The sequence below is a fragment of the Buteo buteo genome, chromosome 2, assembly GCF_964188355.1.
Source record: "Buteo buteo chromosome 2, bButBut1.hap1.1, whole genome shotgun sequence".
In the NCBI taxonomy this organism is placed as follows: Eukaryota; Metazoa; Chordata; class Aves; order Accipitriformes; family Accipitridae; genus Buteo; species Buteo buteo.
The window spans coordinates 36,089,400-36,117,024 of NC_134172.1; the positions used below are offsets into that span (position 1 = coordinate 36,089,400).

General features: G+C 40.8%; 1 protein-coding gene across 2 annotated transcripts in view; it reads right to left on the reverse strand.

The window, feature by feature from the left end:
* The window catches only part of RAPGEF5 (Rap guanine nucleotide exchange factor 5), a 166,675-nt gene that overhangs the window by 107,965 nt on the left and 31,085 nt on the right, over positions 1-27,625 (reverse strand). For both annotated transcript variants that reach the window (XM_075050588.1, XM_075050581.1), the window contains exons 4-7: positions 26,772-26,893; positions 25,245-25,413; positions 19,728-19,794; positions 11,629-11,677 (exon numbers count right to left, since the gene is read on the reverse strand). In XM_075050588.1, coding sequence (XP_074906689.1) covers positions 11,629-11,677; positions 19,728-19,794; positions 25,245-25,413; positions 26,772-26,893 — 407 coding nt within the window. The remainder of the gene's footprint in view (positions 1-11,628; positions 11,678-19,727; positions 19,795-25,244; positions 25,414-26,771; positions 26,894-27,625) is intronic.

Below are 27,625 nucleotides of genomic sequence, written 5' to 3' on the forward strand. Positions count from 1 at the left end.
GCTGCTCCCAAGACTGAACTTGCTTCCCATGTTGCAAACCCTCAGGGATAGCCTTGGGAGCAGCCCGAGCTGCCCTACCGCTGCCAGGCTCCCCCTGCCCACCTGTGCCCGGGCTGGATGAGGAGTTGGCTGTCCCCACAGCTGCTTCAGAGGCAGCTCTGCTCGCCATACAAAGCTTGGTCACCCCCTAGGCTATGGCCCTCACGTTTTCAGTGACGCTCCTTCGTTTCAAATGAGGATGTTCATTTATTATTTAGTGTTGTTCTTTAACCTGCTAACGTCCTAGAACATAAACCACTCTGCCCTTTGTAAGATTTCAATCCTTTCAGTACTGTGGGATCAAAATTCATACATGCATCTCCTTTTTCTAGCCAGTAAGCAAAAGGCACCTACGTGCCCTCTACAGACAGGAGACACACACCACCTTGGAAGTGGCAAAGAGCCTACTTCTGAACAGAACTTTGTTTATTTGACAAGCCAACAGATTTTCACTGTCTCATCCCTGCTGGATGGTTATAGCCTGTTTTTCTGTCCCTGTCAAACTATCACTGTTGAAAAGACCTCAGGAATCTGCAAGAATATTCCCCGGAGGAAGGCTCCAGTGCTCTGAATTGCCAACAGCCTGCACCAGCTGATTTATCGTCAGCTTCTGGGAAGCTCACAACTTCTAGCATTCTTCTTATATCTCAAATTTTTTGAGAGGCATGTTTCTTTTTTGGTTTTGTTTTTTTTTTTTTTCCAAAGGAAGTTGCTAGCATGAAGCTTTTCAGAAACAAACAGCAAAAAAGCATTTTTTTTTACATCACATCATTCTAAGCTAATTTCATGATTTTTGAAAACTTTATTGTTATTTTGAACAATGGAACTTGTGGTATCCCTTGTTATTCTTTGTGGAGGGTATACAGCGAGCTCTAGAGAGGCTGGTTACTATGGCAGCTTTGAGCTGTTTGACAGTGTTATAATGTTTGCTGATGTTTATTAATTTATCAGAGTGGAAAAAAATTAATAGCTCATACTGATACCACTGGGGAAACTAAAAGCCAGATCCTCTAGGTTACGTAAGGCACTAGCGCTGAGCAATGGAAAGGAAAATGAGCAGCAAGTAAATGCTTTACAAACCTCAGATTTGGGGACCATTTTAAGTGAGACCAGGTCCTCGTGCATACTCCTGTATTTTCCAAGTCGTACTTCCCAATTAAAAGGGGAAAACCAACGAGCACTGAATACCTCTGAAATCCCCAAAAGCTGCATATAAGAGACAGTGATAATCCCAGGAATAAAACCCTCCAACTGAGAATTGGTTCCTTATTTACCATGAAAATGTAATCTTTTCCCAGAAATTACTGAAAAGAGAAAGCTTTTTAAGCTCATCCTTAACATGTTTCCTTTTATTAGCAATAAAAAAATTGCCTTTGAGCTTTCTCATTCCTTCCCACTATTTCTGCATATATATATGCAAATTATTGTACAGATTTCCCTTCACTGAGTACACTACATATCTCTGAAACAGTTGGCAGGCCCCTGGGGGGGTGTTGCCCAGACAGCTGTGCAATCAGCTGAGTAAATCAGCTAATTAAAGAAACAAAGAAAATGCAAAAATTATTAAAGACAGACTCCCGCTTACAGCATTGTTCAGCACCTCTGTATCTAAAAAAGCACAGCAAGCATGGGATGGAATAAAGGTGCTTGTAAATTGGGGAATGTACTATTGCACAAGTGACAGTGATGCCATTTTCTCTCAAATCTGGGATTCATGATATTTATGCTTTGTAGTTTAAATCAAATTAGTATAAATTACTCCAGCATTTTACTTTGTTTTAAAATGACAAAAGCATGAAATGTAATGTTGGTTTCATAACTGATTTCTGTATATAAAAAATGGTCATTAACTTCTGCTTGACCTTAGGTGTAGAACTAATATTGAATTTGCACAGAGGGTACTCATTATGCTGGTCTAGTTTCCACGCAGAAGAATAAGTTCCCAGGGGTCCTAGTGCTACAAGCCATTTCTCAGATCTCAAATAGGAAACAGGACTCCCGAAAATGATGCAAAAACATTTCCCCTCATTGCAGAGTTTATCAAAAGGAACAGATAACAGCAAGGGTAGGAATCTGCAATCTAAACAGAGCAAAGCCAGTGTGGTAAGAAAGGAGGCTGACAGATGTAGATTTGGTCTTGCTGATCCACACACCATTAAGGCGCCGTTCCTTTCCACTGCATCTGAATGACCACAGGAAGGACAAACCTCAGTTTAAACAAGACTCAGGCCCGCCTACATTATATAGCCATTGTAAATTAAAAAATGAGCATACCAAGTAAAGCCACCAATATTTCCCAACTCAGTCAGATTATGGCCAGGAGCTTTTGCTGCCATTCTTTTCACATTATCATACAACTGGTTTTGTTAGGAAGTTCTGTTTATTTTATTTATCAGAACTGAAGCCTTTCATCTGGGTTTGAAGGCCATATTTCATCCAAGGTGGTGGTGCATTAGAAGAACATAATTTGTAAAACACCTCTGGCTAAACAAGGGAGGCATTTCCTAATAGATAATCAACTACTGTTGATTCATGTGGCCAGGGGAGGTTTGGTTTTCAATGTCTGGCACTTCGTAATACATACAAAGGAAAAGCCACATTTTACTCTCACTTTGTGAACATAGGAAATCATATCATTTTTTATCAAGGAGAAAACAGTGGAAAATGAGTTGTGAACTACGTAGGATTACTACAGGAACAGACAAAAGCAATGTCCTTTGTAGCAACAGCAGCTCAAGGAAAACCATTCGATGGCTGAATGCAGAAAGATTTAATATTTAACCCAGTGCTTTTAGACAGTCATTCTCAGGTGTGTGATATTTAAAATTAAAAAAAAAATCAAGTGGCAGTCAATGTATCTATAGCAGTGTTGCCTGAAACGAGATGTTGGAAGGGTGGAGAAGAGGCCATTACATGATCAGCAGGGACAGGGAGAATGATGACTGGGAACTGATCTGACAAGGAGGTATGGGCAGTTGCTGAACAGGCTGGTGCAAAGCGAACCACCACTCTCTATTCCATGGAAACATCCTCTGGGCATGGCCAGGAAAAGAGCAGGAAACAGAGACCTCTGAATAAATAAATTCTGTGAACTCTCTGTAAATGCCTCTCCCAAAGCACTTGAAACAAAACATTCACCTGGGAATTGTTTGTTTGCACAATTGCTGTCTTTCCAACCTTACCGTGCAACCCCTTTTTGTGTATGTGCGAAACATTTGTCACCTACACAGCTATTCCTCACTGCCCATTTCTTCTATGCGAGTGCCTTATAGATCGCCCAGAAAGAACTATGCCCAAAGTTCTGCAGTAACTGCAAAAACCAGACCATAAGCTGCCAAAATCCCTCTCAGCGTAATTCCCACCAGAGAGCTCTTTGGAGCTCTTTGGAGCTCTTTTCCTTCTTTTTCCAGGGCTCAGAGTCCATTTTGCTTTACCTCAGCTCTTGAATACACAAAGGCTGGTGAGCATAACTGTGCAGTCCATTCACTGATGTTGTCCAGGGCACTTCCCACCCCCAGCATTGCCCAGGGTGGGCACAAAGCAGGTGGCCACCGATTCAGCCATGGCACAGCAGAGCTGTGTGTGTGTTACACATAGTGTTCCTGACTAGCCAACACAATGAGCACCATTCCCCAGGGCTGGAAGGGGTGTGATCCTATCCTTTTCAAGCACTGCAGGTTTCTTGGTATACCTGATATCAGGAGTAGTGGAAGAATCCCATGGGATGCAACAAGACATTAGTCCCTAGCAGTGGGCATTCCCTTCAGTAAGGCATAAAATGTTTAAGAAGGATTGCTTAAAGAAGCCAACATGAGTACCTCCCTTACTTCAAGGCATGAAATCCTTAAAGCAGAATGTAACTTTTAAAATATTCCTAGCTACGTTTGCAGGTGCAAATTTTATTTTAAACCACATTTCAATGGGCAGAGAAAAAGTAAAGATAAAGTTACGGAGACCTACCAGAACCATGACACCCCTGCACCTTTACTTTGAGTGGCCATTTCTCCAGGATGAATGCTATTAGTAACACTTGCAGAAGAACACTTATTCCACACATTTTGCTAAGTTTGACCCTTGCTTTAAAGAAGTGGATGCTTGGAGGAATTGAAAGTGGTAATGAAATAAGGTCTTTCTTAAGTGAAGTAAATAAATCCACTGAAAAGAGACATGAGGGAACATAGAAAAGCAGTAAGACCCTACTGATATTAACCTTTCCCCACCCTTTTTTTTGCACAACTGCTGAAAGAAAATTTCTCAATTTTTCCACAAGGAAAAATGCACACCTCTGGCACATGACCGCCACTTTATTCTGTAAACAGAACCAAGTTTTTTCATCCCTCTTTATGCCCTTTTTCAGTGGCATAAAGTAAGTGATAATAAACTGTGCACACTTTACACAAGATATTGTATATCTGCTTGTTTACAAAACCTGTAAATTCAAAGGGTAGTTAATATGCTTGAGGTTTAAACACAATATTGGACTGCTCCATTCTTGAATGACCTTTGATCACGTATTTGTAACCTCATTTTTCCAGTATGTGCACAAATCTAATTCAAATTTATAATGATTTCCATTGTCTATATAACAACTCTGTTCTACAAGTAAATAAAACTAATGACATAACATGGAGCATTCAAACAGCACCAAATGACAAAGTTTTTGCTAGTTATGGTGGAGTAAAGTTACCAAGAAGTCTCACAAGGATCTGTGCTACTTGGGGAAAAGGGCTGAATAGTAAAGATGCAGTTTCCTGAGTTCACTATGATAAAACAGCTTATTGCTGCCAAAAGGGTCTCACTGGGCTCCTTCCCACATCCCTCCACCTCCCCACCCTGATAAGAAGCTGCCACCCTCACTTTGTGCCAACTCCAGCACATACTTCTGCAGTACTGCATGCTGCTCTGTTTGCCCCATTGCAAAAATAATGTAATAGATGTGGCAAAGATGATCAGATTTAATGGAATAGATTTGGCAATTTAGCAATTTAGCCTGGAAATGAGACAACTTTCAAGAGTATGACAGAGGTGCACAAAATCCTGAATAGTATGATGATGACCTGGAAATGGATTATTCACCACTTTCCATCACCGAAGAGCTATATCACAACAGAGTGAGGGTCATGGGGAATGTGTTTGAAACAAACGAGAAAAAATACACTTTCACATACGACAAACATGAATTGTGGGACTCACTGCCACGAGAGATGATGAAGGTCAGGAGTGTAAGCGGGCTCAAAAAACAATTTGATAAAATAATGGAGAAAAGGTCCGCCAAGGGCTACCTAACTCAACAGTGTGGGTGCAGCAAAATCCCTCTAGCACAGACTGGTAGATGCTGAGTATGCACATCAGAAGGACTGTTCGTACTTGCTCTGTTTCTCTACTCTAAGCATCCCCTACTCATCACTCAGAGTAGGATTGGAGCTGGATGGACTTTTAACCTGACCCAGCCTGGCTGTTCCCATGTTTTCAACAGGGCTGACATTGCCTGGAGTGTGTTTGAGTTGAGTCACGCAATCAGCTCTGACAGCAGTGCTGTAGAGGTGGTGCAGTGGCTGGGAAAAGGAATAGCTGTTCACAGCTTGCTTTTCATTCATGTTGGCAAAGCTCAAGCCCCAGTGACTGCTTTATATTTAATCGTCTGCCCTAAAATAAAAATACCAAGCAAATCACATAGGCAGTTAAGTCCTGACAGAAGCAATACAAAAGAAAAGGGGAAGGGTGGATATGCATACATATATGTCACAATAGGGTGGAGGTAATCCAGAAGATCTCAAATATAAAGTTAATACATTGCAAAAGTCTTATTATTATAAATTAAATGTAAATTACCCATTTTTACAAAAAAAATCAATAGAGCTTGTCAATTTAAGAATGGCATGACTAAAAGGTATCTACGGAAAGTATCTATGGAGTATTATGGAAACCTGAATACGATTCTTAAGAGGGAGCAAAACCACACACAAGTGCTAGGGCTTTTGTGGCTGTCCTGCCCTTCACAGTGGGAGGGTCAAGCACCTATAGCCCTGCTGCTGCTCCCACAACACCTGGGGAGAAGCTGCAGTCACCTTCTTCCTACCGCCTCCATACTCTGTCAGCTATTCTCTTAATTAGCCCCTGTATTCAGAAACACAAGGACCAGAGCCATGCTCTCACTAATGGCCCTTTACACAAATAAAGTCATAGAATTTCCTTTAGATATAAAGCTAAAGGAATTTGCTGGGTGATGCCATGGGGTGCACTAGGTTCATGCACAGAAATGCAAGGCATCTTGTTTGTGGATGGGATTAACACCAGTTCAGAGCATCTACCTGACAGATTTTGATCAGTTCAGATGTACCTGTGTAGCTACGCCACAGGCTGAAGCCTCCAGCCTTAGGCTATTTGCTGCTTTTTATCCTTGTTTTAGCTACCATCTCTAACACATAAGAAACATGTCATGAGCCATGACAAGCAATTGAGATAAATGCCAACCCTTGTAAACCTTCAGACAAGAGGCTGCATTTCTGTTATGTTCCAGCACATTTGCGGAAGCCATCAGAAGCCAGCAAGGTATAAACAAACACAACAATTCTAATGCCAAGTGCCTACAATTAAAAACAAAGTTCTCTTCTGCTCCAATTACTTGCTTCCCCAAGACCTTTTACCAAACCAAGGAAGACAGGATTTAATCTATTTATTTCTAAGGTTAAGCCAGAACAATATTAATGCATTTTTATAACCCACAGAGAAGTGCACAAGCTCATTTCCCCCTCTTAGGCCACCTTTATCATGAGAGCTTTATTCTAATGAAATATAAATGTGCTTTCTAGTCAACAGTGTTACTGAGGTCCAGCAAAGCTTCAGGGCTACACACATTAGTTTTACAATTTTTTTTAGTTTTATTTGCAAAGAAGCTAAAAATGCTGAGCTCCCTTGCCATGACGACTCTCAAGTACCTCTCTATTGGCTTGTGCCTTGCTATTGGAGTGGTATACTTGCAGTACACAGCTGAAATATGAAAACTGAGCTTTTTTTCCACAGTGCAGAATTTTTTAATTTTTCAGGTTCTGCATTTTTCCTTCAGCCATCTGTCAGTTTTATGTGTTTCTCCTATTCTTCCACCCCACAATAAAAAACAGAAGAACACCTCTTGGGGGAAAGCATTTTCCCCCACACCCTACTGGCTTTTTATTTTCTGGTAGCTGACATTCTCTATCAAGTCAGATCCTGTACTAGCAAGAATTTGATTCTCTGCCCTACCCCACAGCAGACTCAGGTCTCTACCTAGGGTTTCAAAGCATTTTGTCTGAAGATACAGAGTGTAAATCTCTGAAACAGCCAAAGAACTAAAATAGTTGCAATTATTACTTCTCATATACACATACTAGGTAGCAAACCCAAGCTTTATTTAAACAAAAATAAACCGTTTCACGGGGGAAACCAAAGGCAATGTTTCCCCCCCCTCCAAGCATATCAAACATTCCTAGTTGGACCCTCTTCACCTCTTGCAGAGGGAGCTGTGGTGTTTGTGTGCTTGTAAAGTACTTTCCATGCAGTGTAACCCAGTGATTACTACAACAGTCCTAGACAAGTAATACGAAAGCTTTAATCAGCCAATTTTTCTAGTACAATTAAATCACTGTGAAGTACCTCTCTAAGGGCAGAGGTATATCCAGAAATTAAAGTAATTCAGGAACAAATTACACAGTCCTTGTGTTAAGTAAAAATACTCTTTTTTTGCTCTTACTGGTAGCGCTAACCAGCTATCTAGAGGAAATATTTTGAAACACTGTAATTTAAAAACCACCAAACCATCAAAAACAGTACAGGAACTTCTGCACAACAGCTTTGGGTTTTGGGCTTCTGATCTCTAGGAAAGCTTTTGGTTAATGAACCAATTATTACCCGCTGCAGGCAGGTTCCAGACAGCAAGTTACCACCGTGCCCATCCCCTGCGCTCCTCACTCACAAATCCCAGGGCGGGTGAGTCAGGTACCCACGCCGTTCACACCAGCCTGGAAGCCACCCAGGGCAGCTGGCCCAATAGCCATGTTCCACTCTTTTCATGCCAAAATAAACCCTTTTGTCTGATCTTTGTTAGTTTATTTCCTGGAATTATATGGAGTCTTGGAGAGGGTTAGTAGAACAATATCTTCGAAAGATACTGTGGCTTTTAGGTCCAGAAGTACTTTCTCTGAAATATGCTCCACTTCACCAGGCACAGCATACCATAGCTCAATTGCTAACAGTAACTGCTATGCTGTGAATTTAACCATCAGCAATAACATAAAAAAGCATAATCAACCACCCTAATTTACTCTGCTCCTACTGTAGTAAAGGCATTAACTTAAATTAGACCTCACAGTTATGCCTGATCATGTAGCCATTTTTTACGGTCGTCCAAGATGAGGCATAAAGAAATGCAAATTTCAACAACAAGCATGCACTAGTTAAGCTGACTAAACAGGTATCTTTTGCACAGATCTAAACTGATATTTTAAGTGTTTACATTAATGTATTAGGAAAGGCTGGTCAGCACTTTAAAGCTTTATAGGGAGCTTTGTTTATTTAAGGCTGTGATTTTTAACTGAAATATTTCTACCCGCTCAATGTGGGTTGCAATTACACTAGTACAGAGGGGACTCCAAGAGCTATCCTCCTTTCCCATTTTCATCTCCTGCAGCTCATTCCTAATCCAACCCCCATCCCATTTTTACTGACACAACCATTTATGTAGCCATCCACTGAAAGGAAATGAGAGGCTAATTCAGGCTAAAATCAACTCTTTTGGGGAACAGAGTTTTTATATATTGCCAGTAGTAGCAGTAATATTTTCCAACACAACCACCGAGAAGCCTGGAGAGAGATTTCTTAGAACTATATAAGCACTAAGTACATGGCACCATACTCTTAGCCCATTTTACAGCAAACAAAAGGTTACCTTGAGCCCTTCCTTAAAATAGCCTGTTTTTCTCTGCACTGAACCAGAGCAGAAGCATTTCCACGTTCAGCCATTATAGTTCATGTGGGACTGGGGTGACACCAGGTAAGGGCAAGCAGCTGTGGGGTGTTAACATCATAAATGACTACAGCAGTTTCAGAAGCAAAGCTATTGCACAGAAGCAATTTAGGTCTGAATTCACACTTAGATTTCTATTAACTTTTTGCAGATTTACATTTACAGATGACTGTGGACGTAACCTATGAGTACTTCTATTTCCAGACAAAAATGCATCAAACTGTGGCTAGAATATTTTTGTAATACTTACATTTTCACAAGGAAATATTTGCAGATATGCCAGCTACATCTTCTTGGTGCCTCCAGTTTAAGATACCATGTTGCATGTAGTGCATGTGCTGTGTGTAATAACTTTTGTGCTGTACTTGTAAGCCACAGATAGACAGATATAGATATTATGATGCAATATTATTAACAAGTCAGAAAATAGCTCAAAAAGTGCAAGATCCATGTATTGGTTTTATGTGGCAAGGTTTTGGTAGCGGGGGGGGTTACAGGGGTGGCTTCTGTAAGAAGCTGCTGGAAGCTTCCCCTGTGTTCGAGAGAGAGCGAGCCCGTACCAGCCGGCTCTGAGACGGACCCGCTGCCGGCCAAGGCCAAGCCAATCAGTGATAGTGGTAACGCCTCTGTGATAACATTTTTAAGAAGGAAAAAAAAGTTGGGAGGGTGAGAAACAGCCGTGGGAGAGAGGAGTGAGAACATGTAAGAGAAACAAGCCTGCGGACACCAAGGTCAGTGAAGAAGGAGGGGGAGGAGATGCTCCAGGCGCCGGAGCGAAGATTCCCCTGCAGCCCGTGGTGAAGACCCTGGTGAGGCAGGCTGTCCCCCTGCAGTCCAGGGAGGTCCACGGTGGAGCAGATCTCCACCTGCAGCCCGTGGAGGACCCCACACCGGAGCAGGTGGGTTCCCGAAGGAGGCTGTGACCCCGTGGGAACCCCGCGCTGGAGCAGGTTCCTGGCAGGACCTGCGGATCTACGGAGAGAGGAGCCCGTGGAGCAGGTTTTCTGGCAGGACTTGTGACCCCGTGGGGGACCCGCGCTGGAGCAGTGTGCTCCTGAAGGACTGCACACCGTGGAAAGGACCCATGCTGGAGCAGTTCGTGAAGAGCTGCAGCCCGTGGGAATGGCCCACGTTGGAGAAGTTCGTGGAGGACTGTCTCCCATGGGTGGGACCCCACGCTGGAGCGGGGGAAGAGTGTGATGAGCCCTCGCCCTGAGGAGGTGAAGAGGCAGAAAATAACGTGTGATGACCGTAAACCCCATCCCTGTCCCCCTTGTGCCGCTGGGGGGGCTTGGTGGAGAAATCTGGGAGTGAAGTTGTGCCCGGGAAGAAGGGAGGGGTGGTGGGAAGGTGTTCTGAGATTTCGTTTTATTTCTCATTACCTTACTCTGGCTGATTTGTAATAAACTGAGCTAATTTTCCCTAAGCTGAGTCTGTTTTGCCCGTGACGGTAATTAGTGAATGATCTCTCCTGTCCTTATCTCGACCCGCAAGTTTTTGTTATATTTTTCTCTCCCCTGTCCAGTTGAGGATGGGGGAGTGATAGAACGGCTCTGGTGGGCACCTGGCGTTCAGCCAGGGTCAACCCATCACAATCCATGATCTCAATTTCTAGCAAAATCACTGAAGATCACAAGAGTTGCTTAGTGAAAATGCTCCCAAAGACCTCAGTGGCTTTGGGAACACGCCAATAATTTAAGGCAAGTCAACCTCTGTTTTACCCTAGAAATACATTCAATTCTCACTTCACCATATGCAGTTTGCCCTTGCTGCAGATTAACTGCACTATACATGAAGACACCAAAGAGTTAACCCTGTATAGGGTCAGGTCTGGCCAAGTAGGTTTTGTTAGTTCCCATGCAGTGCCGGAAAACACAGCTCCCTTGCTTCCACTCCAGCTCAGCAATGCAGATACCTTCTGAAAGTGGCTGTGCTACCAAACCCTGACAGAGCTGAGATGACCACATATTTCAGTGCCTTTGCACTGTATCACCAGCATTTGCTGTAAATGCTCATACTGTCACAGACTTTCAATTATCCACTTGCCTTTCCCCTTCTACTGCCCTGATAACAGACTTGCCGCGACAGCCATACAGATATATAGACAAGTCTTCAGGAAAGAATGCCTTCATGCATGAAGTTGTCCTTTTGCTTTAGCATAAAGAAATACACCTCACCGGGCAGGTAAAACACAGCAAAGATGGCATGAGATACTGGGCCATAGAAGAAAACATAGGAAAATTATCAACTTATTTGTCTTAAATGTAAGTCAAATAAAGACATAAGCTTCTTTTATAAAGTGCAAGCCCAGAGAAAATAGTGATTTTGGCCAGAAAGTGACCCAAGTTCACATTCAACTGTAACACCCCGGTTTTATCAGCTAGGTCATTAGATGTGACGAGCTAGGGGAAGTGAAGCTTGACAGTAATTGCCTTGTGCTATGTACAAGGATTCTCCAGCGAGAGAGGAACAAGGTCCACTATCTTTGCTTCCCCATGTTAATAAACAGCAATGACAATTCAAATACTTCAATAAATGACAAAAAGGAACAGTGTTACAAAACCCTTCTAAAGTCCAGCCTGACTTACCTGATTTCCGTGCTTTCAAGGCAATGACAGCAGCCAGTTCTCTCTGTACCTAAAATATCAGGAAAGGAAAGGATGGTTATAGTTACTAGCCAGTCAAAACAAAATGCAACACTGGTAAGATACTGGCTATCAGTCCTTTGGAGCAGTCAGCTGCATGTAGAATTATGCAGGTATTGGTTTTGAAACTACAGTCACTTTTCCTAGCAAATCTATTTCCTTTTCAGCTGGGAATTCTGTGACAACTTTTTTTTTTTTTTTTTACTTTAATTTCCTGTAAATACTGCATATTCCTTAGGGAGTGGGCAATTCAGTAGCCCGACACATAATTTATTTGCACAGCATATCTCTTTCACAAGCACACACTTGAAGCTTCTTCCTTTCCTTGTTAAATGTTTGTTTTGCCTCTGCTGAGCACACTGTAATGCTGGATTTATTGTGTGACTCCAGAATAAGCGAGTTCTCCATGCTGAGGTTTGGCTGACGTTCACATATATAATTGACATTTGATTTTTGGAGCTTTCAGGAGGAAACAACCTCTCCTAATAGCATGGCTGAGCATTTCAGGACCAAAATTTAGCTTGAGATGAACAGGCAGAAGTCATAGCTATCTGATTTCCAGATTTACAGGCTATCTCACCAGCCTGAGATGAAACAGCCCTACCATGCTAGCCAGCTCCCTACCTCAGCCTCTTGTCTCTGCATTCTTCGTATTTTCCCTATGATCTCTACACAACCAGCTACTGTCCTTTTAGCCAGCTCAGCTCTACATCCACTTCTCTCCATAGGTCTGTTCCTTTTTCTATCAGTAAAATTCTGTATTATGCATTATTTTTATGCTTCATACTTCCTCACTGCCATCGTCTGTCCCATTGCAGCTGCTTCAAGTGCCCTGCACTTCACCTACAGCACCCCAGACACTCTCTCCTGCATACACCAGAGTTCTTCCCTTCCTCTGCCCCATCCAGGCTCTCAGACTCTTCTGTACACCTCCCAGCTTCTTCCAATTTCCCTCATTTTCCCAAGACAGCCTGCCTTTAGTATTGAAAAAATTATGGGACATTCCAACTATTTTTCTAGGGATTGTCTCACCTCCCTGTACAAAGTATCCTGCGGTGCATACTGGCCAACTTGTCTAACAAACCCATGCAAAGCTCAAGGCTATTCTGCAGTGGGAGTTTTGACACCCAGGTTCTGAAAGCATGTGAAATTTAAAACATCCTTCACAAGACATGTGGTATGATCAGAACAAGCACAAAGACCATGAAGGATCCCCAAAGTAATACAATTACTAACAACTGTCAACATCCCACTCTCACGACTCTGATGAAAATGTGAAACAAGAATAGTTAACATTATATTGGTCTGAGCAGAAAGACAGACAAAATCACCCAGGACATCTCAGTACAATGGTAACTGCAGCATCCACTGATCAGATACTCAGTAGCCACCCAGCAGTACGCTCTACATGTGGCAGAAGGCAGTCATGCTAGAGGCCACATCCCTCCTCTGCTTGCATCCTTCCTTCCCTTGTGGCAAAGGAGCAGGGAGCTTTTTTTGCTGTCCTTGCAAGGTACAAGGATCTCTTCAACTCCTTGATGCTGCCCCACTAAAAGGGACAGAGTTTTCTGCCACTCCAAGCAGGAAAATATGAAGGCAGTGCCACAATTTTCTTAAATGTTGTCCTGTTTCCAGCACAATTGTGCAAGCTGGCAGTATTACCTTCCTTTCCTTCCTTCCTGTACACTCATTCCCATGTCTAGAGAACTGTTAAGCATGGTTAATGTAAGCATAAACTGCAAGTATGATGGGAAAGAACAGTTCTTCTGTGGGGAAAGAACAGTTCTTCTGTGGAAAAACAACCTGTGTGCTTGCTTGCTTGCAGCAAATAATATACACTAGTAAGAATAAATAGAAGCTATTCAGAGTTAGAGTGGGATTTTCAATAAAAGCCCAAGTTGTTTCTGAAGAACAACTCCACAGCTTTTCCTGGCTAAACTGCTCAGACCCTCACCTTTCATCAAACTCAGAAGGAGGTACCAATGTCAATGCTCTGATCCTGGTCTATTCTCACAGGTTACTGACAGTAAGAGAGAGTGCACTGATGTCTCATCTTTAACATATTTATTAAATGCTAAAAGATATCTCAAGATTAGCCTTAGGAGACACTACAATCTGGAACAGTTGTAAACATACCAATTAACCCAATCAAACAATTGAAAAATGCAAATCTCTCCATGAGTGTAAAGAAAAACCCATCTTCTCAGAAGAAGCAGCGCAGCAGCATTGTGGCATCGTGCAGTTATAATTGCAGTATTACTTTTGCTTATAAGGTGGCACTTTTCAAGTTTGAAATACAGTGCTGACATCACAGGCAATAAAAAGGCTGGTTTTCTGTATTTTGTCTGTGTTATGCAAAATATCTCATTGTTTGCTGTGTGACAGGAATGCAGCTGTCATATTACTTAACCTGAGCAAAACCCTTCAGTTAAAGCAGGAGAAAAAAATGTTCCTCTAGTCTTAATATTAAGCAAACTTTCCTTTATCAAACGTTTCATCCTGACGATCTGAGCTCCCTCTCATAGGACTCACTCACATCACAAAGAATTGGTAATGCTGAGCATCCTTCTGGATTTGCCTGGTGTCCCTAGATTTCATAATCTATAAGCTTTTGTCTATTTTAGTGTAAATGCACTTGACATCTCTGCTGGACATGCAATTCCTATGCATCATTACACCGATGGAAATCTGTGTACAACATTCATTCCTCACTGCACACATGGTACACATTATCATACTTCTTCCTAATAGGATTTCAGTTACTGCCTGTTTGACAAAATCGATAGTTGCACATCACATTGAAGATAATAATGTGGACTCAAAGTAAAATACACATTCAAACAAGAGCTATGCCTACCATACTGAGATATTAAATACAAAAAATTGGTTTATACATAGCTATACATTTTACAAAGCTAACACTAGCTAAATAGTATCCCATTTTGAGTAGCATTGCAGATGTCAAAACTGATTCAGTTTAAAGGCCAGCTTACCACACAGTATTTACAGAAATATTATTGAAGTCTGAAAGAGAACCTTTTGAGTGTGTTGTTGGCATGTTACCACATCTTAGTCAGTTTTGGTTTTGTGATATGAAAGAGCAAGAGTGTGCATACAGAGTGGTACCCACGTATACTTCTGCTTGATTAAATACAAATGGCATATTTATATGCTGAATCTTATCATCTTCAAAGGACAGCTGTAGAGATTTTTCAAAAGTAAATGACAACTACTGTTCTTCTCTTATCCATGAATCTGGTAATTTTATCATAGAAGGCATAGTTGGGCATCTAGTAGACAGTGCATACCACCTCTACTTTTTTACCCCTCTCTTTTTTCTGCCTATAGTAGTCTTTTGTGAAACAGTATTCTGGGTGTCAATGTGCCAAATAGAACTTCAAATCTAGAGACAAAGTGGCAATCCTTACAGAATCTCAAAACGAAATCCTGCAACAGAAAGCTCTAAACAGCAGGGTTTTGAAAAAGAGAAGAGTCTAGTTCACATTTTTGCATCTCAAGTAATGACAGTTTGATGGACTCTGAATAAAAGTAGTATTGGCTGACATCTTAAAGTACCAGAAAACTGTATTTCCTAGATACTCTGCATTAACATCCTGATATTCTCTTCTGTTCCATCACAAGGTAAGGTAAGAGCTTTGCAGTGGAAACACTCATAGTCATCCTGCTGTGCTCTGATTTTAGCATGCAAGACATTGAACATGAAGCTGCTCATTGGGACATGACATGGGACGCATGACAGCTCTGGAATGCTTCTATAAACCCAAGAGTAATCATTGCATTTTCCTAAAAATTCATGACCAAAAAGATTACCCAATGCAAATACATCTCAAATGGCACGTTGCACTGCTTGCATGTCAGCTGCCTTTACAATTTAAGTTTGATGGTGTTGTCAGTGCCTCATTGTAATGGAACATATGATATGAGCATATAATTCGATAGGCTCCATTCAGTTATCTTGACTGACTCTGCTTCTTCCATTGTAGATAAAGCGTAAAGAAAAAGTAAGACCCCCAACAAGTTAGTTTCTTATCTTTTGTATCTGACTCTGCTCTTACACGAGGTGTATTCCATATATTATGCACAAATTAAGATGATAAACCTCTGCAGTTTTTTCCCAGCTGCCCTTCTGACTTGGCATCATTCACTGCAGCTATTGCTATTATCTTCTACAATCTCCATAACCATTGTTTAAAACCAAGAGTGCATTTCCCTAACTAATCAGTTCTAGACTGGCTGAATCATCAAATAAAAAAAAAAAAAATCATATTATGCAGTGAATGGGAAAAGTGGAACTCTACAAGAGAAACAACACCTGGTAACTAAAAGCAGTAGGGAACAAGTAATAAGAGAAAGGCCAACAAATAAAGTCAGGCTACAGTAAAGAAAAAGAGGTGGAGAGGAATTCACCAAGCTTGTACAGATGCCTGTGTCTGTGCTAGTCACTCTATAACCCCTTCACAGAGAGTGCACACCTTACCAGCAGAGCCTAAGGTATGAGTGTTTTTTCCATTAAGTAGACTTTCGAAATGAATCATACATTCAGCATCCTAAAAGTGTCTATTTCTGATCCCTGGCTGTCAGGAGTACCTGGGGAAGCTAGCTCAGAGGTAGATGCCTGCCATATGGCCACTTATATTTAGGTGAGGTGAGTTCCACCCTCTGCAACAGCAATAGCTTTTATAGAGTTACAGAAATACATAATTAGACCTTATGTGCATGCATGCTTACAGTTTTTCTTGCACTTTCAGGTGCTAAAACAGTGATTTATATTTTAGGCACACAGATTCCTCCAATGTTGCTTGGGCTGGATCTTCACAATCAGTTTAGGTTTGAAAATCTGGGAATTTAATACCCAAAAAAGAAGAGCTGACACAGAAGCATCCTTCTGACCTCACACAGAATGTTTTATTCCATTACAAGAAAATGAAAAGGAAAAGCAGAAGAGATGGTGGTACTATCAACACCAACAGGATTTGAATCTCCAAACCTAGAAATGTACAAAAAAAGTCAACTCTGATCTCTAAATGCTTTAGTGCTGGGCTGAAAGTAAGGTTTGGGGGTTGTTTTTTTCACTTCTGAAATGCTGGTCTGAAAAGTATTGTGAACAGGATTCTGAATTACGAATTCTTCAAGGAAGACTGGTTTGATTCTGTACAAAATACGTAAACATTCAGTGAGCCAAAAAGCAAGACAGTGTGAACACATTTCCAGTCATGGCTAATACCTTCAATTTTGGTTTCCAGCTCCAGCTCACAGGACTCTTTTTTTTTCCATACAAATTCTGGAGCTGGCAGCAAAAAAAAAATTGAGAACCCATATCCTGGTGAGTCCAGCCCTCTGCTGACTGGTGCAAGCTGAGGGTTCAAATTCCCTTGGAACACATGAAGGCTCTCCATAAACTCGCACTGAGTACTTTAGATCCCAGTCTACTGTATGGAGGAAAAGCAATATTCTGAAAGGATAAGAGGGAGAAGTTCATATACAGATGTTAATATTTGGAGGATTCTACTCTGGTCTTATGTCTTTTCTCCAGGGTTAGACTAGAAAATCATTATAGACAGCTTGTACAGTTTTGTGGAAAATCGGAAAATGCAGAAGATCAGTCTTTTTGACACCACCATGGCAATAGATCAGTCTCAGGCCATCTAGAGACGCAACTGCCTAATTTTTCTTTAGCTAGTTAGCTACAGCAATAAAATGGTTCATTTAAAAAAAACCAACTGTCTATATGCCCTGCTGCTGGAATCATTCAGGACGTAGTTCAAAGGTTTGACCTTGCAAGCTAGATGTGAAGCACTCTGAACTCACTGTCAATTACTCACATGTTTAAGGATATGCATTTTACTCAAGTGTATCCAGCAACAGTTAGATCCTGTTCTTAAACTCAGAAAGTCACTTTGTTTTGTTGAGTGCTTCCCTTTTTTTAACTGATGAAAAACTATTATTCTTCTATTTTTGAGAGGTGAAGCTTTTGAGGGATACTGGCAATGTTTTAAAGAGTTGGTAGTTTTGTGGGTTTTTAAAAAGATATAACTTTGCAAAAATTATTTTATGTTTTTCTATTTTTTCTCTCTGTGGAACTAAAAATGGAGGATTTTGAGTTTCTGAGTTCTTTCATTTTTGGTTAGGAAAAAAAGGTAGAGAAAACAAGGAATTTGAATATAGAGAAAATAAAAAATTAAAAAAAATTAAACCACAAGATTTTCTAATGTCATACATTTTAAATTATTGTTGCATAAGGTTGAGCATACAGAGCCACTGGCTTTCCAAACATATTACAAAATGTCTTTTGTAAAGACATTTATCTTTACAAAATACAGCACAAATTCTCCTTCCTTTCCATTTTTCAGTAATTTCAAGATAGTACTTTATTCGTTTTACTTAAAATAGCTCTTATCCTCATGCCTTTTTCATGAAACTTCACCCTGCTTGGTTCACTTTCATGTCTGTACTTTCTCACGTACACAAAACAGAACTAGCAGTAATTCCATGTTTTGCTGATACCGTGATTTAGGTGTGATATTCGCAGAACCATGCAATCACACAGTGGTTGAGGTAGGAAGGCACCTCTGGACGTCATCTGATCCAAACCCCTGCTCAAAAGCAGGGTCAGCTAGAGCAGGTTGCTCAGGACCATGTCCAGTTAAGTTCTGAACATCTCCAAGGATGCAGTCTCCACTACCTCTCTGGGTAACCTGTTCTCCTGTTTGATCACCATCACAGTAAACAGTTTTTTTCTTATGTTTAAGTAGAATTTAATGAATTTCAGTTTCTGCCACTGCTTATTGTCCTGTCACAAGATGTCACCAAGAAGAGCCTGGCTCTATCTTCTTTATTCCCTTCCATCAGCTATTTATACACATTAGTAAGATCCTCCCATAGCCTTCTGTTCTCCAAGGTCAACTCTCAGTTCTCTCAGCCTCTTCTTGTAAGTCAGATACTCTGCTCCCCTGATCATCTTCATGGTCATTTGCATACACTGCAGTATGTCCACATATCTCTTGTACTGGTAGTTCAGAACTGGACCCAACACTCCAGATGTGTCCCACCAGTGCTGAGTAGAGAGGGATGATCACCTCCCTTAGCCTGAGGGTAACGCTCTTACTAATGCAGCCCAGGAGGCAGGTGGCTTGCTTTGCCACACAGGCACATTTCTGGCTCATGTTCAACCTCCTATCCACCAGTAGCCCCAGGTCCTTTTCTGCAAAGCTGCTTTTCAGACAGTCAGCCCCTAGCCTGTACAGGAGCATGAGGTTATTTCTCCCAGATGCAAGGCATTGCATTGCCCTTTGTTGAACTTCATGAGATTCCTGTTGGCCCACCTCTCCAGCCTGTCAAGGTCCCTCTGAATGGCAGCACACCCATCTGGTGTATCGACCTTTCCTCCCAGTTTTGCATCACCCGCAAACTTGCCGAAGGTGCACTCTGCACCACTGTACAGATTACATTAGATCGAGTGAATCTAGCTTAGCCTTCTGAAGTCCTGTCTGTGCTTCTTAGAACAATGATCTTACAACAAGATAAATAAGATGCACCAAATTCTAGCACAGACAGGATAAGCTGTTGTTTATTATGATGGAGTTTATTGAGGCTAAATATAGTTGGGAAGCCAGATACCCAGGATTCCCAGGTGTGTCTCCTCAAAAGCTTATGATAATCTACACCAGGGCTGCTGAGGCCCTTTCTGTCCCTTTGTCCCTCACCTCATCATCGTCTTCACATTGATGTCCATTTGACCAAGAGGATCTGAGTGTAAGCTACCTGGCAGAAAAGTCACCATGATCCTCCAGATTGCTACCTCTTGGGCCATGAATACCATGGATTACAAGTGAGCAGGCTGCAGCAGTCCTTGCTTGGACTGATTTTAATAGCTTTGGAATTGCACGTTAAGACCTCAGTACAAAAAAGTAGTTTGCATTACAAACACCTGCTTGCTAAGGCCAAGTCTTTCATTTGAAACAATCCAAAACACAACAATTTTTCAAACATTATCAGTACAACATTTGATGCAGTGACCTTACCGCAGAAGTGAGACGAGCAAGAATTTCAGCATTGGTTTCTGCCGTATCCTCTATTTTTTGATCAGGCCTTAAAAAAATAAAAATAAGATTTCATTATTTCTTTCATTCTGTTTCAACATCTTTTGATTCCTGGAAAGCAAGGAACTGTGTAGCCACAGGCACTAATGTAAAAGGGCTTTTGAGATTCCACATCAAAATGATGACTGCAACATGACAATAATTAATTGTGTCAGTAACGACAGAGTATACCCTTTGTCCCTTGCTGTCAAGAACCCTTTTGATTGGACTCACGTAAAACAGTAAGAGTATTCTTCAGCTATAAAAATCTGATGAAGAACTGAAGAATGCGGGACACTCTTAGCTCAGAGTTTCTTATTTGAATACATATTTTGCTCTGCTAAAAGCATACTCCATCAACAGAGCAAAGAGTTCTCCATCTGTCCATCACCCAGCTTTGCTAAGGTGTGGAGCCCCACTTATGGAATGCCAAGCTCACGTAGATAAAAGAAGACAAGACCAAAATCATTATGTGACACATGAAGTTTGATATTAAAAAAAAAAAAAAAGTGAAAATGAAAAGAATACATGTAAGAAGCCTCGATTAGCAAACTAGAGCAACGGCTAATAACACTATTGGATTGTCTTGACAATTACTCACAAAACAGAGACACTTAATGTGTCTTTGCAAAAGTGGGGCTGTGCAGGAAGAACCCTTCTAGAAACTGTCACAGAAGTCTGGCCCACACGGAAAAAGCCTCACAAAAGCTGCTGTGGACAGCACAGGTTAGGACTGTGTTTTGGTATTCAAGAAGTGTGGCATGCCAGCAAACTGAGCAGATATGCAAAACTGCAGCTGCTGTAATAAACATAAATCCCAAGTATTAGCAGAAGCTTCTATCTTTGAATAAATTATTTAATTGCTCATATGCCTTGATATGTTTGGGGAGAGAGCTGACAACATGTCATATGTTGCTGGTATATTGTGGTTCTTACATCCCATGTCCAAAAATTTCTTTCCCTAATTAAAAAATTAAGGTCAGAAAGCACAGAATGACACATGCATTCATTTTGGGGCAAGGATATTCAGACCAAAATGGTAATTCAGATTAGAAATCACAATTATTTTCACACCTGCCTTTCCTATTCAAAGAAAAATGTGATTTAACATTTTAACTGTTATAAACAGCCCCAAAGAAATAAATGAATGCAGTTTCATTTATAAAGACTGATTTATTCAGTCTTGCTCTTTATAACTTGGAATGAGATTAAAATAACTGACCTCTTTAGATGCCTATGTTTCCCTACACATCTGGTCTCTTCTGATCTCTCAGAACCAGGCTAGGACCTGATTTTTCTAAATTGGAGGCAAAAGATAGCAGCTCAGTAGACACAGCCACAGATGCAGTCTATAAACCCAGAACAGCATATAGCATAGCTATTTCTGTCTTGGGCCTTTATCACTTCATCTTCTATTTAAAAATACTCCCAGTATTCATCTGCATATAAGCATCAAATACTGCTGAAACCATTAATATACTAAAAATTATAGTCAGCTTTCCAGAATCAGAAAGGAAGACAGTATTACGATACCCAGGCTAATGGAAAAAAGTAAGATGGGATGGATACTAAGGAAAAGAATCAGGACAGATATCACCCTATTTTTTTCAAAAGGGGCCAGCTAAGACCTAGTAGGGCTGGTACCAAACAGGAGCTACAAAGCCCAGGCAAACAAGCCTGATGCTTACACAACTCAGTGGTCCTTGAGCTCGGTAGTGTGTTAAGCAGAGCGAGATGCAGGGATGCTTGCCCTAGATTTGCATGCAGAAAAGTCAGGTCCAGCACAATTATTACTGTACACCATGTGAAAGGAACTACGGTGCTTCCCAACCAGCTGACGGAGGAAGCAATATGGATACACACTTGGTCCTGGGCCTGGACCTCAATTGTCTAGTGTAGAGCCACTACATATGCCTCTACGCTGGCTTTACAATCCACCTACAATGCCAATAAAAGATCCATGGATACCTGAGAGCTGTTTGCATTCAGCAAAATCTTTCCAGGAACTCCATAAGGCAGTAACTAAATGAATATCCTATCCTGGCTACTTGCATTAAAAACAAATTACTTTAAAGAATGGTTACTTTTCTGAAATTAATAAAATGTAAATTATTTCAGGACAGAAGATACAGAATATAGTGTAACACTTCTGAAAAGAAAACAACAAGCAATATGAGATAAAGAAAAATTCCCCGTTAACTTCTCTTCAAATAATTTTTTAAAAATATTATGGGATACATTTCAATAGTCTAAGGTACCCAATATATTCTTGAAATCTTCATTAAGTCTACCAGTGGTTCTGGGAATTAGGTGTTGTTATAAACACCCCCATTTACAAAGAAGGAAATAGAAGCACACAAAGATTAAACACCTGATACAAAGCCATTGCAGTCACTGGAAAATAAGTCAGGAGGCATTGGATGAGAGCCTAAGCAATTGCTCAAGGTGGTAAGGAAGTCCACAGCACAGCTTTTAATACAGATCTTTTGTTCCCAGACTATTGCAACATTCACTTCTTTTCTATTCAAGTAGAATTGGCTGTGATTAACATAGGGTGTTTAACAACCCCAAGAGGCCTCTGCATCAGTCCCATCTCATTTGGCATTAACAGGGGCTCAGTTCTGTAGAATACACGTAACAACATTAGCCTTCAGTTTAGTGTGAGCTGCTAAAAATCTGCTATGTCCGGTCTTGTTTTTCACAGTAGATTCCCACTAATGTTATGTTTAATGTAGGGAATTTGCCAAGGTCAAAACGCAACAGGAGCGCTTATGCAGGAACCGTAAGCAGGTCTCAGGCTTCAGAACGTTATTTTCATTGTAAAAGTTACTATAGTATTATTCGGTAACACTGCTAATACTGACCAGAAACAAATACAAATCCATCAAAAATCTGTACAGCAAGTTGAGACCAGGCCACGTTTATTCAATAGGGTTTCCCCAGAGCTGCTACTGCCTAGTCAGGTCTGCAGACTCCTTCTGGGAGAGCAGATCCATAGTGCTCCACAGAGACCCGCTGATTCACCCCGCAGTCCAGGCAAGTGCAAGGCTGCTGCCCCACAGCTGCGGAGGAGACAGAGCTTGTCTGGCTCCCAGGACCACCAGGAGATGTCCGACATTGCCTTCTGGTGCACAAGCAGGCAGTCGCTTTTGACTTCATCAAAAGCAGGGAATCTAATTAATAAGGTAAGAAATTCTTTATCTCTATCTACAAAACAGTATGAATGCTGTCAATACAGACTACGAGAAAAACTAAGAAAAATTAATTAAAAAATATTAAATTACAAAAAGGACTATGCTGCTAATGGTATGCAAAACAGCTTGTATATTTGAGAAAAGACAAACACTCACTGCAAGGAAGAGTTTTTAGAATTGCCCTCTTTCTTCATGAAAAAGAGTATATGGGTTTATTTAACCTGGTCAGATAACTTTAACAAACACCTCATCGCATCTATTCCCTTTCAGATTGTGTTTTAGCAGTGTATTACTTTCATCAAGCATGGAGAATTTTGAACCTGGAAAAGCCTTCTTTCCCTTTTATATCACACTCCCTCGAGAGTATACCATTATTTAAAATGCGATTCCTTCAATATACATTGTTTTAAAAAGCACCCTCACAGTCTGACAGGCAAAACCTCCAGAAAATAATTCTTCAGTGACAATGTTCCCAAAAGGAATCCAACTTCAACTAAAATTTGAATAATGTGAGCAGGAAGTAGCTGGAAATGTACATTAATGAATAATTGTTCAATTCATGTGACAGGGATCATCCTCCACTAGAAATGACAGTTGCACTGGAACGATAAAACAGCAAAGCAGACTGTAAAATAGTGGTACTCTCCAGCAAAGATCAGCATGCAGGACACATTTTCAACTCAAACCTAAAAAGTCTTCAATCCATTTTCCTACCCAGCATCCTTCATGTAACACATCAATATGACCTATCTGTTCTGTCTTTTTGATTCAAGCCTTTGTAAAAGTAGTCACAAGCCATGAAAAGTAGCCTGATTTGCAGCGATAATGAGGAAAATCCCAATTCCCACCAAAATCAAGATGAAATCACCCTGATATTTAAGGGACAGCCAAACTGCTTAGCACCAGAGTAGGCTGGAAGACAAGAAATTCTATTTGCAAAAATATTCAAAGGCTTTCTCCCATATGAGACATTTGCTGAGAAGATCACATTCAGTCCCCTGCTTTAGCCAATTTGGGGTCCTTTTCACTTGGCTACACTCACTCAAGCTGACCAAATAAATGTGTTTTCAAGGGAATCTCCACTCCAGAACTGCCAATTTCTGGTTGGTGAGGGCAGTCAGTAGCAGGGGAGGGAAACAAGTTTCTGCCTCAAGCCAGGCATAGAAATTACTGAGATTCTTTCTACCAGCTCAACACATTTAAGAATCAGACTGAACACATGAATTTAAGAAATTGGACTTGCAACAGCTTACAGGGACTTTGGGCTTTGTGCTCCTTTAAAATATTTCCATTGGACATGTATCTGAGAGAATGCGTTTTTAAAATCTAATATGTAGAGAAGCAAAGTACTTACAGAATAAAGTTTTGTCTTTGACATCAAAGAGAATAAATCCAACTACTGGCAGAGTAATAGTTCTCCACATTATAAGTATCAAGTTTGAGGCCTCTTTATGCTAGGGACAATGAAAGAATTTAACCCAACTTGTCTATCCAGGCCAGCTCCTGCAGATTTACCAAGGCATGAGGGGTTATGAGCCTCCAGACCTCTCACTGACACCTTTTTCCTATATTTTAGCCTCTCACTGTGGCACAGATAACTACGGTTTCCTTCTAGCTGCTCTACATAGACAACATTCAGAGTGCAGCTGTATCAGCACAGAGGGTGTGTTAACATCCAATAGATAGGTGGAAGAGGAGATGTATAGGAAGCAAAACTCTTAAATGGCATATTCTGGAAAAGGAATAATAATGGGAGAGTAGAGAGCTCTGTACATGCAGATGAACATGCAGTAGCAAACTAAAATCAGATGACTGAAGCTACCACACTCCTACCCATCCTCTCTATCCATTTGATAGCTGATCCTAACCCAGGACAAGGGCATCTGATCTGCTAGTCAATCAGCTCCACAGCATGCCTACTGCCAAATTTGTGCCAAACCTCCAATTGTAATAACAGACCAAAAAAAAATAAAGCCCCTTGCCCAGGTAATAAAGCAAGCTAGAGTCAGCAAGCTATTGTATAAGAATAACAATATGCCAAGAACCCCAAGTCAAGTGTCCTCATTTATCTAGTCACACTGACTTTCTCAGACGCTAATCCTAATGCAGATCACAGGAAAGCCCATCTCTACAAAGCTTGTCAACCGTGAAACGAAAGCCGGCTCCTTTGCACAGTGGTTTGGGGGTAAACAGTGTCAGTATAAGCCAGCCACTTACTTACAAAACAGTCAGCAAAAGTTGCAAACAGTTGTATACACACACTTACAGATTACACATGTCAATCCTGGGAGGAGACAACGGCAGTAGTTGAAGTAGGAGCTTTACTCCATTCTTCCATTCTTCCTCTTTCTCAAATTCACAGAAAAGATAGGTACATTCATCCGCTGAGAACTGGTAGAAAGCATGAGTGTCTTGAAAATAGAGTTGTCTGTCCACTGTTAGAAAAAATAACATTAGATAGCCTTTAAACCTTTACCATGTAAAGGTTCTGTGTCCCCACCACATTCTGTATTACACTTGAATTTAATGTTGAGTTGCACCACCACACAGGGCAAAAGGATTGCAAACTCAGCATAGAAGCAATTCCACCCTCTCATATAAACTCAGTGCATCCAAACAGGACTATGCCAAAACCTCAATTTGAATATCCCCAGGCTCCTGAAATTCAGGCATTAAGACTGCTGAGTATTTAATCAATTTTGGAATCAGTTCAGAATTAGGAGCTAAGAACCTTCCACTTGTCAGATTTCTGAGCCTCAGTTGCCATTGGCATCTAATCTGTTCTAACTAATGGCCATGCACTAGTAAACAAAGTTCAATAATGGGGATGCAGCCCATCATTATCCCAGCTTCTCCTCAAATTCAGGGCTACTGGATTTGTAGACTAGACCTGGGTAAGATGATGCGCTAGTACAACTGTCATCTTCCCTGGCATAACTGGGTTTAAACTGGGTTCAAAGGATAGGGTCCAAGGCCAAAAGCACAAGCTCCTGCTGGGACAGCAGCCCTTGTTGTGGCTGCATAGCCAGGCATACTGTCAGTGTAGCTGGAGCAGAAGAAAACCTTTAAGTATACTGTCAGTGTACATAAGCAGAAATCTTCCATAACACCTCACCTTTTCGTGAGGAGGAAAGTTAAGTGTCTAGGACAGACCCCAGGGCAGGGTATGCTCTCAGTTGAGCTATCTAAGTAGTCCCAGCTACAAAGTAAATTCCATCAGATTTCCAGAGGTTAGTCACCAGTGTAATTATTGCCAACCATATTAGCTGGACCAAACCCCTAAATTTGGTGGGGAAGGTGGGGACAGATGGGTAGAACCTGGCATCACCACCATCTCAAGGAGCTGAATCCACTCTCAATTCATATCTAAAACTATGAAAAACAGAGAGAGGAAGGGAAAATCACGAATAGCCAGAGAAGTCATTTGGCGAAGCCTTGATCTGCAGTGGCTAAACAGCTGCTGTGTTATGAAAACCCTAAAAGAGCTTGAGAAGGAAAAAAAATAGGCTGGAAAATACACACATGCTGTCTGCAACTTGGTAACACGTAATTACATTTGCAAAAGGAAAAGGAAGAAAATTGCCTAAAAAAAGAGATTAATCTTTGGTATTTATGAAATGAAAGGTCACAGAGGTGAGCCTACCAAAGAGTAAAATAAACAACTGTCAAAGAAAATGGATCAATCTGCATTTTTTTTCTTTCCCTCCTTCCTCTCCCATCAAAAATGTGAGTCTTCTCCTATGCAGGAAAAACTGACAGCCTTCCTCACGCTAGAAGTACTATCAAGACTGACCTGATAATATAATGCCCATATCCAGGAGGAGCTGCCACACTCCAGCTGCTGTAGATCTGCACTTAACAAAAGGGCACTGCTCCAAAAGCCAGTCTACCAGTTCTGATCCAATACAGCTTCTCCTGAAAGTAAGCAAAACATAACTTCTTACACTACAGTAATGTTAAAATGTTCTTATATAATAAAGAGCTATTTTTTTTAAGTTATTAAAAGTGAATCTTTTTGTTCAGCAGGGCAAACCCTTTGCCTCAATTACTAATTTTGTAATCTTATTCATTTCAAGGGAAGAAATTATTCTGGCAAGTCTCAGGCAATGCCCCTAGTTACAATGAGGGAACTCATGTTATATGAGTAAGTTCCCTTACGTACCTAATTCACGTGGCACACTTTACAATACATAATAGTTTTATCAATTTGTGCTGCATACAGATAGTCATCCAAAGATGTATAAGAGCTAAATAAAATCCAGCTTTTAGCCTCAGGATTCTATTTCCTTTCTGAGGATAGGCATAAGCAATACAGCTATGCAATATATGTTTAAGACCTTGAGTATTGCTCTAGGATGTACTTCATCTTTCACATTATCGGTAAACTTATTTTTTAAATCACAAGTTGTGGCTTTTTCTTAAATACAGATATGAATGAATGGTGCTGTAATAGAGACCTGCATTTGGCATAACTGAAAATAGGAGGAAGCATTTATGCTGTAATGCAACATAAATGGAAAATCACTTCATTACAGAAATTTTCTATAAAATATGTGGAAAAATCACTGTGTAACTAAATCTCAGGAATCCAATTAATCTCTTTTCTAACTCCAGACCAGGGTTGAATTTAATACTCTTTCTTTTCAA